Below are 13769 nucleotides of genomic sequence, written 5' to 3' on the forward strand. Positions count from 1 at the left end.
TGTTTGCGGGTATTGGGGTGTGTGTGTGTGTGTGGTGGTGGTGAGGAGAGGTTGTCCTTTGAATGCGGAAAAGTAGGTGTGACCTTGTGTAGGAAAATAAAGAGATCCTTTTAGCGTGTTTGGCTTCTTTGCCTCCCCTCGTTCGTTTTGACGTGGAGATAATGGCCTTCGAGCGGGAGGAAGAAAGCGGTAGCTGGATCATTTCAAATTTCACTTACTCTCCTGCCTCACTTCAATATGTCTGAGCGACTCCAGATACTGGAAGACTTTTTGAATGAAAGTGTTACCTCCATTTTTTTTTTAAAGAGGGGCCACTTGGGGAAAAAAAAAGATTCTAAGGAATTCCTTGTTTCTTGATTAAAGAGAAGGCATTGAATATACTGTTCCTTGGCAGCCTTTTCAGTGTCCGGGTTTTTGGTGTGTGTGTGTGTGTGTATGTGTGTGTGGAGAGAGCGAGAGAGAGAGAGAGATCAGCTGTATTATTGAGAAGAGAACGTTTCCTGTGTTCTCATTTTATTTACAACATATTTTACGCTTAATGGTAAGCAATGAAAAATATTTTTAAAACTCATTTCTAAACTCCATAGCTATTTGCATATTCTTGGTTCAAAATTGGATTAGCTCATTTCAAAATTGTCCAAAGCAGAAAAGTGCGTCAAAAAAAAAAAAAAAAGTGCAAAAGTGGAAGGTGTGCGGAAGAGGGGTAGTCTTATACGGTAGTATATAACAAACTCTATATTTTGAGTGGAAATGTTGGGGGTGCTCTTATACGCCCAGTCGTCTTATACGCCGGCAAATACGGTAATAGCAGATTATATTCAAGCCTTTGGCAGACCACTGGCTATTAATTGCTCATATGTGTGTTAATGGGCTGTCCAAGACCATATTTCATGTATAGTATCTATATTATCTACATAGCAACTTCGATATAGATGCTTCTTTACAGATTAAACTAAAAGAAATACCTGACATGAAAGCTTAAATATTATTTTCCAAATATTATTTTCCAAATTATTGGTATGTAATAGGAAGTTCCCAAAACAGGTCCGATATGTGATGAGGTTGAAGTTTAGAAATAGAAATAAAATAACAGAGTTAGAAGTCTTCTAGTCCAACCCCATGCCTAGGCAGCAAACCCTACACCACTTCAGACAAATAGCTATCCAATCTCTTCTTAAAAACTTCCAGTGTTGGAGCATTTACAACTTCTGGGGGCAAGTTGTTCCACTAATTTATTGTTCTAACTGTCAGGAAATTTATCTTTAGTTCTAAGTTGCTTCTTTCCTTGATAGGTTTCCACCATTTGCTTCTTGTCCTACCCTCAGGTGCTTTTGGAGAATAGCTTGACCCTCCTCCTCTTTGTGGCAGCCCCTGAGATATTGGAACACTGCTATCATGTCACCCCTAGTCCTTCTTTTCATCAGACTAGACATACCCAGTTTCAGCAATTAATTTTGTCACTTTGTCATAGAATGCAATAAGATTAGTCTGGCATGAACTGTTTTTGACAAACCCATGTTGGCTTTTGGTTATTACTATGTTTGCTTCTAGGTGTGGGCTGATTTGTTGCTTGATTATCTTTTCCAGAATCTTCCCTGGTATTGAGGTCAGGCTGATAGGTCTATAGTTTCCTGAATCTATTTTTTCCCTTTTTGGGAAAGGGATGGGAATTATATCAGCTTTTTCCCAGTCCTCTGGCAATTCCCTGGTGCTCCAGGATCTTTGAAAGATATAATTCAGTTTACTATCCATATACTGATTTAATTAATAAATGAGTAGTAGTACCCAAGCTCAGAGCAGCAGTACCCAAGTTCAGAGCAGCACTTCAGTTATGACCAAGTCCAAATGTTACAGGAATTGATGGAACACCCACTGAAATATGGCAAGCAAAAGAAGAATCATTTAAGGTTCTAAACAGCTGTGCCAGCCAATCTGAAGGACAACACAGGCCAACAGATTGGAATAAGTCAATTTACATTCTAATTAAAAAGGGGGGAGACAACAGAGGATGTAAACTATCATACAATATCCTTACTTTCACATGCTAACAAAATAATGGTTCATCCAATACAGATTACATGGAATAAAGAAATTACATAGCAAAAGAGATGCCAGCTGTTCCTGTCAAGGATTGCAAGTAGTTATTACTGATAAGGCTGGATGATTGAGAAAGTGGTTTTTTTTAAAAAAAAAATGGTTATGTGCTTCATTGATTGTAGAAAGGCCTTCAACTGTGTTGATCATGTCAAGCTTTGAATGTACTCAGAAAATAGAGTCCTAGAACATGTCATTGTCTTCATGAAAAAATGTATATACAAGTCAGGAAGCCACAATATGGACTGAACACAATGAAACAAATTGTCTCCAGATTGGCCAAGGAGTGGAATAAAGCTGAATATTTCCCTTTCTTTATTTAACCTATAACATGAATACATATTAAGGAAAGCCACATTAGAAGAAGAGATTGGCATTAAAATTGGAAGAAAAAAATTAACAACAATGTGTACTACGTTGATGATACTACACTGATAGCTGAAAACACGAAGGATCTGCAAGCCCTCATACTAAATGCTAAAGAGTACAGTGAAAAAAAGGGATTAAAATTAAATATAAAGAAGACCAAACTAATGACAAGAGGTAGAACAATCAGCTTTAGAACTGATGATGAAGATAAGTGGTGGGTCACTTCTGTCTTTCAGGATCAACCACTAACAGTGAAGGAACAAGTAAGAAATATATTGGAAAGTTGCACATGATAGAAAAGATATGAAGGACTTGGAAAAGACAGTTCAATGCCATGATGGGTCTATTCCTGTTAAATTGGGTGTCTGAATAAAGAGGCAGGACTGTGTAGGCAAGGTTAAGGAACTCCTTTATTCAGCTCCGGTAAAATACAAACTGACTGTGGCTTTCCTGCAGGTTGTTTTACAGGTCGCTGTCCAAATTTTCAGCCACTGACAGCTGTTCATTTTCCCACTTGGAAAACAAACCAATGAGGGAAATCTATGTCACAGACTCTCCTCATTGAATATTCAACAATTCCTACAAAGATCAGTATCATGCAAGCCATGGTATTTCCTTGATAGTCAATGGAAGTGAAAGTTGAATTTTAAAAAAGTAGAACAGGACAGTACTAGCAGCTTTGAATTTGGGTGTTGGAGAAGACTCCTGAGAATACCATGGGCAGCCATAAAAACAAACCAATGGATCATCAAACAAAGCAAACCAGCTTTCTCACTTGAGGTATAAATGACCAAGTTCAAATGATCCATTTTTGGACAAATTATATGAAGTTCTAGATGTTTGGAAAATGTTCTAATGCTGGGAAAGGTAGAAGGAAAGAGAAGAAAAGGACAACTGGTAGCAAGGTGGATGGTTTAGTTACATTTGCAATGGGTGCACTGTTGGGACATTTGAAAGATCAGATTGGGGATAGGTCATCATGGAGAAAATCTATGTATGTGGTTGCTAGGAGTCAATAATGACTTGATGGGATATAATCAATGAGATGGATATAGAATGTTCTTTCTGTGAAGGGAAGGACTTCAGATATGAAAAGCTTTGGATCCAGCAAAAGGTTCCTAATGTCAGAAAGGAGAAAATTGCTATTCCTTCTCTATTTACAATCTCCAGAGTCCTATCCACACAGTTTTAATCATCCGGAGCAGGAGTCTCCAACTTTGGCAACTTTAAGACTTGTAGACTTCAATTCCCAGAATTCCTTAGCCAGAAAAGCTAGTTGAGGAATTCTGGGAGTTTAAGTCCACAAGTCTTAAAGTTGCCAAGGTTGGAGACCCCTGATCTAGATCACATTTTCAAAAAGAAGACAAATATGTAGAAGAATGGGATAACTCACAAAACTCATCTCACCTTCTTCTTTTGGCAGAGATAGGAGAGTCTGTCTCCCTCCCAGCAGTATTAATGAAAATGTTGCATAGAGTCAACAGCACACCAAAATATCTCTTTCCTTCAAATACTTAAGTTCTCTGTCACTGACTTTAATTCCTCTGCTTGCCTTTATCAATAAATACAAACATATGTACACACACACACACACACACACTCACACACACACACACACACATATATATACATTCCTACACACACACACACACACATTCCTACACACACACACACACACACACACACACACACACGACACAATCAGTGGTATCTGAGGGTGAGTGGTCAAACTGATGCTGGATGTGTCATCACAGCCTTCAAATGGGATGAGCTTGCACTGAAATGGTACTTCTGCCATCCCATAGACACCACTATCGATGATGTTTTTAAATTAAATGTATGCAATTTATTGAATGTTTAACTTTCTTGAAAAGCAACAATACTTTTAAAATGCTTATTTCTTTGCATTGTACCAAATCTAATTGTCATGTACAGATTGTCAGGAATAAATATTTATGTTGTTCTGCTTTGAGATCACAATGGTCAATTATATCCTCCCTCCCTCCCTTTCTTTGATTTTTTTTTGCCTTTTAATAACTTCTCACTCACCATGCAGCTTCTTTTCTGAGTTCAGCTAACTTGTGTAAGCGTTGAAGAGCTTTCTCTTGTTTCTTTTCATCCTTTCTTGATTTGGATGCTACATTCCGAGCAAACTCCCTCTGTTTTAGCTCCTTGAGCCTCTGTTAGAAATAATTGGAAGCAAGCAAGAAAAAGAAAAACATTAATGCAAAGAAAGGAACTTCTATGAAGATATCACCTTGCAATACAACAATTTAGTGTTGACTATGCTATTTGACGGGAAGAAATGAATATGCTCTGGCATTGCTATGATGAAATTTGGGGCTGCTTATATTTTTATACATAGTAAGATCTGCCTTTCAATTTCTCAAAAAATCTCTTTCTGTGTTCCATTTTCCTATCTTATTCACAGGCTACTTTAGAATTTATTTCTCGGCATGGTACTTTTGACTTTATTGATAAATATGCTTGAAGTGGCTGTAGTGGTTATTTTTCTTGTTTGTCTCACATAGCTTCATCACTCTGAACAACCCTGGTACTCAGTGGAAATAGTTTAGAGGAGGATTATTCTGTACTGTCTTCCATTAGGAAGTTGATCCATGGGAAGTTAGCAAATTTGGGATGTTGGAACAATAATTGAGCACTGAAACATTATACATTTTAAAACACAATGTGGCCATCTCCTAACCAGGTAAGTATCAGAAAACCATATTCTAAATATGAGGTTACTGAGAATTTCTTCTCCTTGAAATAATTTTCAGCAGTTATTCTTTTTCATGAAATCCCATGAGAATTGATCAAGAAAAAAATAAAGTAGTTCCTGGCAGAGACTAAATAAAATGCTCTATTTCTTTATTGTTAAAAATATTAGTTTAACATGAGACAGAATTCCTTACATTTGGGGGAATGTGCATTTTGGGGAATTGGTTTTTTTATTATTTCCAAAAACATTTTGCCTTATAAATCTCAGTTTCCCTTGAGAAATCCTCTATTCAAAATTAATTGTTTGACTGGAAGATTCCCATTGTAAGATATAATGTTTAATCTTTCCTTATTAAATGTCATTTTAATTGTCTACTGAAAGATTCTCACGTTGCAAGCTTATGTTTGTTATCATTCATCTCCACTGAATTCAATGGGCTTTAATCCTAGCTGATTTGTGGTCTTATACTATACATAAATAGCAGAATAAAACAATCACCTGGTCTGTACCTCAAAGTAAGTTAAAATGTTTACTCTGGACTTAGCATTTTATGCAATTTATCATTATCATTACAAACCATCGTTTATGGGTTACCTTATTATATAATCAACTATGGCTTATTTTGAAGAAGAGCTCTTTTAAGGAGTTGATGATCTGCACTCTTCCTCAAGAACCACGCTGGATGCAATAAGGTTAGATAATTTCCAACCAAATTCCAACTTTCTGTTTTGGGGAAAAGATTGTAGATGAGGTTACCAGGATCAAAGAACACTAGAGGAAGCAGATCTAGATTCCTTTCAGTAGATTCAGAGCCATTCTGAGTATACTTTTGGACAACCTCTGGCAGGACTGGAATCAAAATAATGCAGGCTTTCTAGTCCTCTAATCCTTCTCACTTAATCGGTGGCTTTCAATATGTATGTTAATGGTGTGCTTCTGAACTGAATCTGAAGGCTGGGAATGGGAAGAAGAGACACTATTTTGTGATAATTCTACTCCTTTCTCCAAGGCTGATTCCATTAAATGTTAGTGGGGAGAGCTCATGCCCAAGGTCACTGGTTTGTGGGATGCCACAGGAATCATCACTCTCCTTGCTCCTATTTAAACTCTACATAAAGCTGCTGGATGATGTATGGGACAACACATTGTTGGTACACCAACAATGTATGGGACAACACATTGTTGGTACACCAACAATAAATCTCCATCTCTAGACATACAATCATACTGTCAGAATTCTGTTACAGTATCAAGAGGCTATGGGAGATGTCACCTTGTTAAAGTTTCAGGTGGTCTTTAAGGACAGCCCAGTTGGGTGCTAATGAAGGCATAGATTACTGTACTTAGGTCCTCCTACACAAAGGTGGATCACAACTGGCGCATCAACCAAAGCTGAGAAAACATGTCACTAACCATGGCCTCAACTTGCTGCTCAAGCAAATGCCGTGAGTCTTGAAGATTCAAGACAGATTTCAAACTTTCTCCTTCTGCACATCTAGAAGCTACTCTAATATCAACAGAAAATCTGAATGTACAAACAGTAACTCTGTTTTGCTTGACTTTTCAACTGTCCAAAATTTGTCCTAACATGTTAGAAAGTTAGGAAGGCATGCCTGCTGAATATTTTTTTTGCCCGAGGCTGCACTAACCCTCAGTCCAAAATGAACACTTTTCAAGTTATGACCAAAGTGACAGTATTTTTAAAGCTGTTTTAGAGTTCAGCCCGCACAGGCACAGCACAAGAGGAGTGTGCATAGTCATTCCATTGAGTTAATCAAAGATTAAACTTTTCAATCTGCTGTGTATCCAGACAAGCTCCAAAAATCAAACCCATTACATGTTCAATCTTGGAAGATAAACACATTCCATTAGTGTAATAAAAATGGCCAGATGAATCAACCAAACACTGCACCACTTTATTAAGAGCAAACTTTTAAAACAAATATTTACACTATGGCGAGCAGTAGCAATCCTTCTCCTGGAAGGCTGTCCTAAAACTACTACCAGTTGTGACAAGGATCCTTTTTTTTAAGCAAGTTTGAATTCATAAAAATGAAGCCTGTGATGACAGATATTCGGATAAACAAATTGCAGGAAAAATATTTTCAGAGTAACATGAATACCTGCAAAGAAACAGAATTCAAGTCCCCCCTCTCTTTCCCTCCCTCCCTCCCTCCCTCCCTCCCTCTCTTTCTCTCTCTCCCTCCCTCCTTCTCCCTCCCTCCCTCCCCCCCCTCTCTCTCCAAAATTTCTCAGTGTTTTGCCCTATGGCTTCATTTAAAAAGTTTGCTCTGATTTCCAAGTATATAAGGAAAATATATTTTGCTGTCTATCTGAGCACTTATATTAATATAATCACAGGTTTTCTTAGTAACAAATTATAAAAATCAAACTAGTAAGTTGGAGAAAATTGTTCATATTGAATTTTAAGATGAATTTATTTAATGCTGCATTTTAAAACTAGAACAGAAACTGAAAGTAAATAATCCCGTGAAAATATGTAGCTCTCTAGCAACAAATGTTAATGGAAAATTGCATCCAAAATATGCATGTTTTGAAAACTGAATAAAACAAAATGTTTGTAAAATATGCAGTGAGAACACCTTGTGGTAGTCCAGAATATTGTCAGAAGAAAGGGGATAAACATTACTCTAAACCAGTGCAGCTAATGATGTCTTAAGCCTGTTTTTTATGCCCTACAAACATGCAAATGGAGTAAGAACTTCATCTTTGAATAATGCAAGTCAGGGGGAAAATAATCAGAATAATCAGTCCTTCCACAAAAAAGTTACTTGAATTTTCTCTAAACCTCGTATTTTGCAACCAAATCAACTCTTTGTAATACTTGTTCTGCAGCATAACTTACTCAACTGATTGTTCTTCACTTGGTACTCCTTATTACTTACTTCTCACTTATTTACTTCAAAGATTTGGAAACTTCTTGGTTTGATGTTAGAGTTAGAAACACTCAGCATCTTTGGTCTCCGATTGATAGATCTCATTTTCCTTAGGGTGTCTCCTGGGTTTTTCTTCTTCATTTGTATTTCTTTCCTATAAGACTTTCAGCTGTCCTGAAGGATGTTTTTTTTTCCCCATTGCTCTTAGGTTGTTTTTTTTTCTTTTCGATTTTCTATTTAGCTGCCAGGATTTTGCTTCTTTACCAGTAGCATTCTTACTAGAGATGTTTTCATTTCGTTTTATTTGGGAGGCTAATATTTACATTTCCTTTTCTCCGTGTTTCTGTTCTTACATAGTAAGAGTAGTAAATACACATTTACTATGCAGTTAACTTCACACAAGGTGTGACAGTACTGTAATCTTGAAACTTCAGGCACTAACCTAAGGTTCCCAAATATAACTTGGCTCCTCAACTGCTTTCCTGAATACAATGATGAAGTCATGTATGTATAGAAAATATGACTGCTGCAGAGTATGGAAACAAAGTCTTTCAGTAAATGTGCCTTAAGGTTTACATTCTAGGCTCTTTTCTCCTGCCTTTTGAGTCTATGGACTTTTAGCGTCTACATATAAAATATTATTTCCTGACCTGAGAATTGCTGCTCCTTGTCTTACCAGTTTTAGCTGTCACCATTACAGATCCCAAGTTTTTAGTTTACTTTTGTTCTTATTTTTTAAAAATTGAGAACTGTCTTGATTGGATCAAAGCATTCAACCGCATGCATAAAGTCATTAATGAGTAGATATGAAGTGATGATCTGCAGTTATCATTTGATTGCAGTCTTTAGGATTTAAATAAAGCCACAAAGTCTCTGGGGACCTTCAGACTTCTGCAATTCATTCTCTCCTTCTCCTTCTTTGGTCTTCCACCTAACCCATCTTTCTTAGTCCTCTATTTATAGATCTGCTAAGATTTTAATGGAATAAAATATAAAAGAGTAAGGTGTATAAGGTATTGTGGTAATGGGAAAATACAAGTCCTGTTAAATGGGATTTTAAGTGTACGTATAGAACACTCACAGTTTCAACAGCTTCTGTTCCTATGGTTAGGGTTACTACTGAGATATACTTCTTCATGAAACTAACATAATTTAACTCTGAAATTTATAATTGTAGCTGGCTACACTAATATAATTGGAGATTTCATTTCTTATTTTATTTTATTTTATTGATAGAAATCGTTATGCAGTGCATTTACAACCAATATTTATTTGCTCTTTATTGTTTCCATATGCCCCCTTTTCTCATTTTGACTGTACACACACATATGTTTGTTCATATGCTTTCATAATTCTTGAAAAGATGCCAAGAAAAGAGGCAAAGTGAATGATTATACTTGAAATGGTTGTTATTTCAATGATCCATTCTTACTTTTTAAGGAACTCCAATGCATTTTAAGGAGTACCAATACATTGTACAGCAATTTAAATAACCATGACTTCTACTATTACTATTTTTCAGATGGAGGTTAAAAGCTTTGTAGTCTCTAGCAATGAGAAAGTAGCCTTGTTTGAATAAAACATCTGGATCTTTTAAATAGTATAAATCCTCACACTGAGACTTCTTTTTATGAAAGTTAATTCTTCTTTGGATTTCTCTCTCCATCATAAGAGAGAATACTCTGCAGCTATGATCCTGGACATACTCTACGTTCCTTTTTTCTCATTAGACTCCAAGTACAGAAACTGATTTAATATTCATGTTCTGTTCTTTGAATATTAATGTGGCCACACAAGAAGAATGTAAACATATTACCCTCTGGACCATTGTGTACTATTTCAATACTAGGCATCACACTTCAGCAAGATTCAGAGAAACTGGAACAGGTGCAGAGGAGTATCAGAGGAGCCTTAGTGCAATATACACACAGAGAGATAAATGTGGTATGTTCGGCCTTAAAAGAAATGTATATGATAGCATTTACAAGTTTTGGAAGGAACATTAAAAATTATACTGAAAACTTTACTTAGAAAGATGGTGGACTTTCCTCCACTAGATGATCTGAAGCAGAAGCAGAAGCTAGACAGCAGCTGAGGGTGTTTTCATTTACATTTCTGCAATAAAAAGTGGCCCTTGATGCTCTAATAGCCCCTTTATAAACTCTATGATTTTATGAAATGAAAGTACAGCATTGCTGTGTGAATTGGGATAGATTCAGTGGACAGTGAGAGTCATTGTGAAATAGGTATCTGATGGAATGTCAAGCTGTAACCTTGTAAGTTTCTTAGGTAGATATAAGACAATCGAGAGGAACATGGTCCATCTCATGGGCAGGACTGAATTTTAGAAGTCCCTAAAATTATAGCAGGAGACAGGAAGGCATACAGAAGAACATTAGAGGCACAATAAATGGAAAGAGGAAATAGAAGAGGAAACGGATAAGGGTGGCAGAAATTCAAGGATGGGTTTAAATTATGAGTGCTCTGTTTGTAGAATAGGATTGGGCAGGGGACTTAAGCTTCTATGAATAAGTGGAAACTTTCACATGGGTGGGAGAAATCACAGGACCAAGGCCAATATAGAGATGTTAGCAGTATTGGGAATAAGGGAATGGGGATGTGCAGATCGATTCATTTAACAAGGTTGTTGTGGGGAAAATAAGAGGAGGAAGGTGCATTGGCTAGGTTCGCTACCTTGAGTTATTTGCAAAAATAATAAAGGCGGGATACAAATATACAAATAACGCTACATCTGTTTAAAGAATGGAACATTTTAATATTGGGGAAACCTGTTATTTTCCCCTTTCTATATACTTATTTGTGCCAGGCAAAATATCCTGACCTTGCTGTTTGAAGACATTAAAATACGCTGAACTAGTTTACCTGGCTTTAAAGGAAAAAGGGGAAAAAACTATCAGAAGTGATCTGATATTTTTCTTTCATTTAAATAATGTTCCAGTGGAGTAGTCAGTGACCCTAATCGGGATCCTCCTAGTGGAGCCGTGGGCAATTTTCTGAGTACATACCATGATTAATGCAGCCTAGCACTAAAAGGAGTTTAGAATTCAATTACAATGCATTTGGATCACTGAAGATGTTAGGCACTTCAGGGTACTAATAGCATGGCAACCTCCTTTCGTAAGCAAGGAATTTGGATCAACCCCCCCTCTTTTTTTTTTTGGTTTATAATGTTTGACAATCCATGATTAGCTAATTATTAAAAACAATGAGGCTACAGATGTCTTCAGTGAACATGGAATTCTTTGATCTTTTTCATGTCAAACTGGGCCACCATTAAATGATTCGCTTTATTTTATGGGGATAAAATCCTTGATGTTTAAAATACTAATTTGGCAAAGTATCAGCCCAGCATTGGGGGAAGAGGTTATTTTCCCCCACAACTGAAGAATTTTTCTATCTATCCTGAAACTATCTATCTTAAAACTTTTTAAAATGATAGTCCTAAAGCAGTAGTTCTCAACCTTGGCAAGATATATGGACTTCAAGTTCTGGCTGGGGGATTCTGGGAATTAAAGCCTGTGCATTTTAAAGTTGTCAAGTTTCAGAAATACTGCCTTAAAGTAACTAAGGAGGCATCCAGTCAGTGGTGAAATGCTACCGGTTTGGCCCAGTTTGGCTGAACCGTTAGCAAAAATTGCTACCGGTTTGGCCCAACTGGTAGTTAAAAAAAGCTCCAACAATCAGTTGAGAGGAGAAAGAAGAAAAAAAAAAGCACAGGATGGGCCCTCCCCACCTGCCCCTGTGCTTTATCCTCTCAGCTGAATGGTGTGGCAGAGCCTCAGCTGGTGTTTGGAAAGCTGCGTGCATGCGCATTAGGTGCATGCACACACGTGCAAAGTGCGTGATCACTGAAACTGGTAGGGAAACTGGTAGAATCCCACCACTGCATCCAGTCCCAAATTCCTCCTTCCAAAGGCAAAAAAGAGATATCCAATGGGAACACGAATGCCTCCTCATCTCCAAGAAAGATGCTTCTGTCTCCTTTTCCAGTATTAGCTTAATTTTACATAAGTGATTCTTTGCCTTCAGCTCTATACTGCTAAAACTGCATCTCGATCTCGATATATTATTCAAAGAAGGCACTGAGAGATGGTGGAGGATGGATAAAAGCAAGTGTTCTTCAAGCAACAAACTATATTGGGTTGATAAAAAATATAATAAATCAAATTAGTAAGTGTGCTTGTCAGTTCATTAACAAAACAGGGCTGGCAACACTGCTTTATTTATTATTTACACCCATACATACTTATATATTTTATGGTCATCCATCTACCAAGGCACTCCGGGTGATGAACATTTGAAGACAGCCAGTCAAATCACAATCAAACATTTTCTGTTTCCAATTCATTTAGAATGCATGCCTGTTAAAATGCACAATAAAAAAACAAAACCATGTTTTGGGCCTAAAAAAAAATCCCAGTAGCAACATGACAGCTACAGCTGAAACTACATCACAGTCTGCTTTGTGGACTTTTGTAGAAATAGCCAGGACTTCATAGCCTTCTGGAGACCGAGGAGACCCAGGGCATGCTCACTCTGCCCTGTCTAGTAGGATAAGTGGGAACTATCTGGGAGAGGTGGTCCTGTATGTAATCTGGTTCTGCTGTCTAGAGCCTTTAAGATGATAATCAGACCCTGAATTGCACCTGGAAGTCTACTGGAATCCAGAGCACCACATACAAAGTGTTCTTATATAGAGAGCACCCAATACTACATATGCTGCTTCATTTTAGATCAGCTGAGCTTTCAATGCTATTCAAGGGCAGCCCATGTGCAATGGATTGCAACAGTCCAAATGGGAGGCATGGGTTTCCCCAAGCAATGCCTCCTGAATAGGAATAGATGCAATTAGTGTATAAGTGATAATTGTACAAAGGTTCTCTTGGTCATAGCTCCCACTTGTTCCTCAAGCAGGACACATGAGTCCAAGAAAACCCAACAATTGTGCACCAGCTCTGCTTCAGGAAGTGTTCCCCATCCAGGGTAAATGTTGGAAAATCACTAGATGCAGAGTTCCCAAAACCCACAGTCACTCAGTCTTTTCAGAGTTGAACTGATTCTTCCCTATCTGGACTGAGAAAGATTTATAACTGAGTCTCATCAGCACATTAAAGATATTTCACACACACACACACACACACACACACACACACACACGGATGAGAGGACAAGGAAGGTTGAGATAGATGCACTGTCCCCATCCCAGGGGCACCAGAGGTCATCCATGAATGTGAACAATTGTGTTTTGGTACCAAACCCCAGCTTGAAATTCAACTGAAACAGTGCCATATCATCTGTTTCCTCCAGAGCCTGCTGGAACTGCAAGGCTACAATCTTCTTCACATGGTTCCCCAGAAAGGAAAAGTTGGAAACTGAATGGAAATTGTTTACTACTGCTGGAACCAAGGATGACCTTTTGAGAATCTGCAAGAACACGTCTTTTATGGGTTTTTTTCCTCTTACAAATGGACATTTAGCTAGATTATTGCTGTACATATCTAAAATCACTTTTTTTTTTCAATGAATGAAAAAAAAGCATGAAAAGAATCACTGGAGGAAAAACCTACCATGTTTGCTAGTGAACAATGAACATGTTATAGATAGTGTTTTATATGCTCTAATGCTCAGCAATGATGCATTTTAAAGCAATCACCCAAACAGTTTAA

The 13769-nt window shown here is 37.4% G+C and overlaps 1 protein-coding gene across 1 annotated transcript in view; it reads right to left on the bottom strand.

Moving 5' to 3' along the window:
* ZNF804A (zinc finger protein 804A) overlaps window positions 1–13769 on the bottom strand; it is a 252906-nt gene that overhangs the window by 15678 nt on the left and 223459 nt on the right. Inside the window, exon 3 of the mRNA XM_026667885.2 lies at window positions 4513–4643. Coding sequence (XP_026523670.2) covers window positions 4513–4643 — 131 coding nt within the window. The remainder of the gene's footprint in view (window positions 1–4512; window positions 4644–13769) is intronic.

This window comes from Notechis scutatus, chromosome 1 (assembly GCF_049901735.1).
Source record: "Notechis scutatus isolate UNSWTSFEM ecotype Mainland chromosome 1, rNotScu1.2, whole genome shotgun sequence".
In the NCBI taxonomy this organism is placed as follows: domain Eukaryota; kingdom Metazoa; phylum Chordata; class Lepidosauria; order Squamata; family Elapidae; genus Notechis; species Notechis scutatus.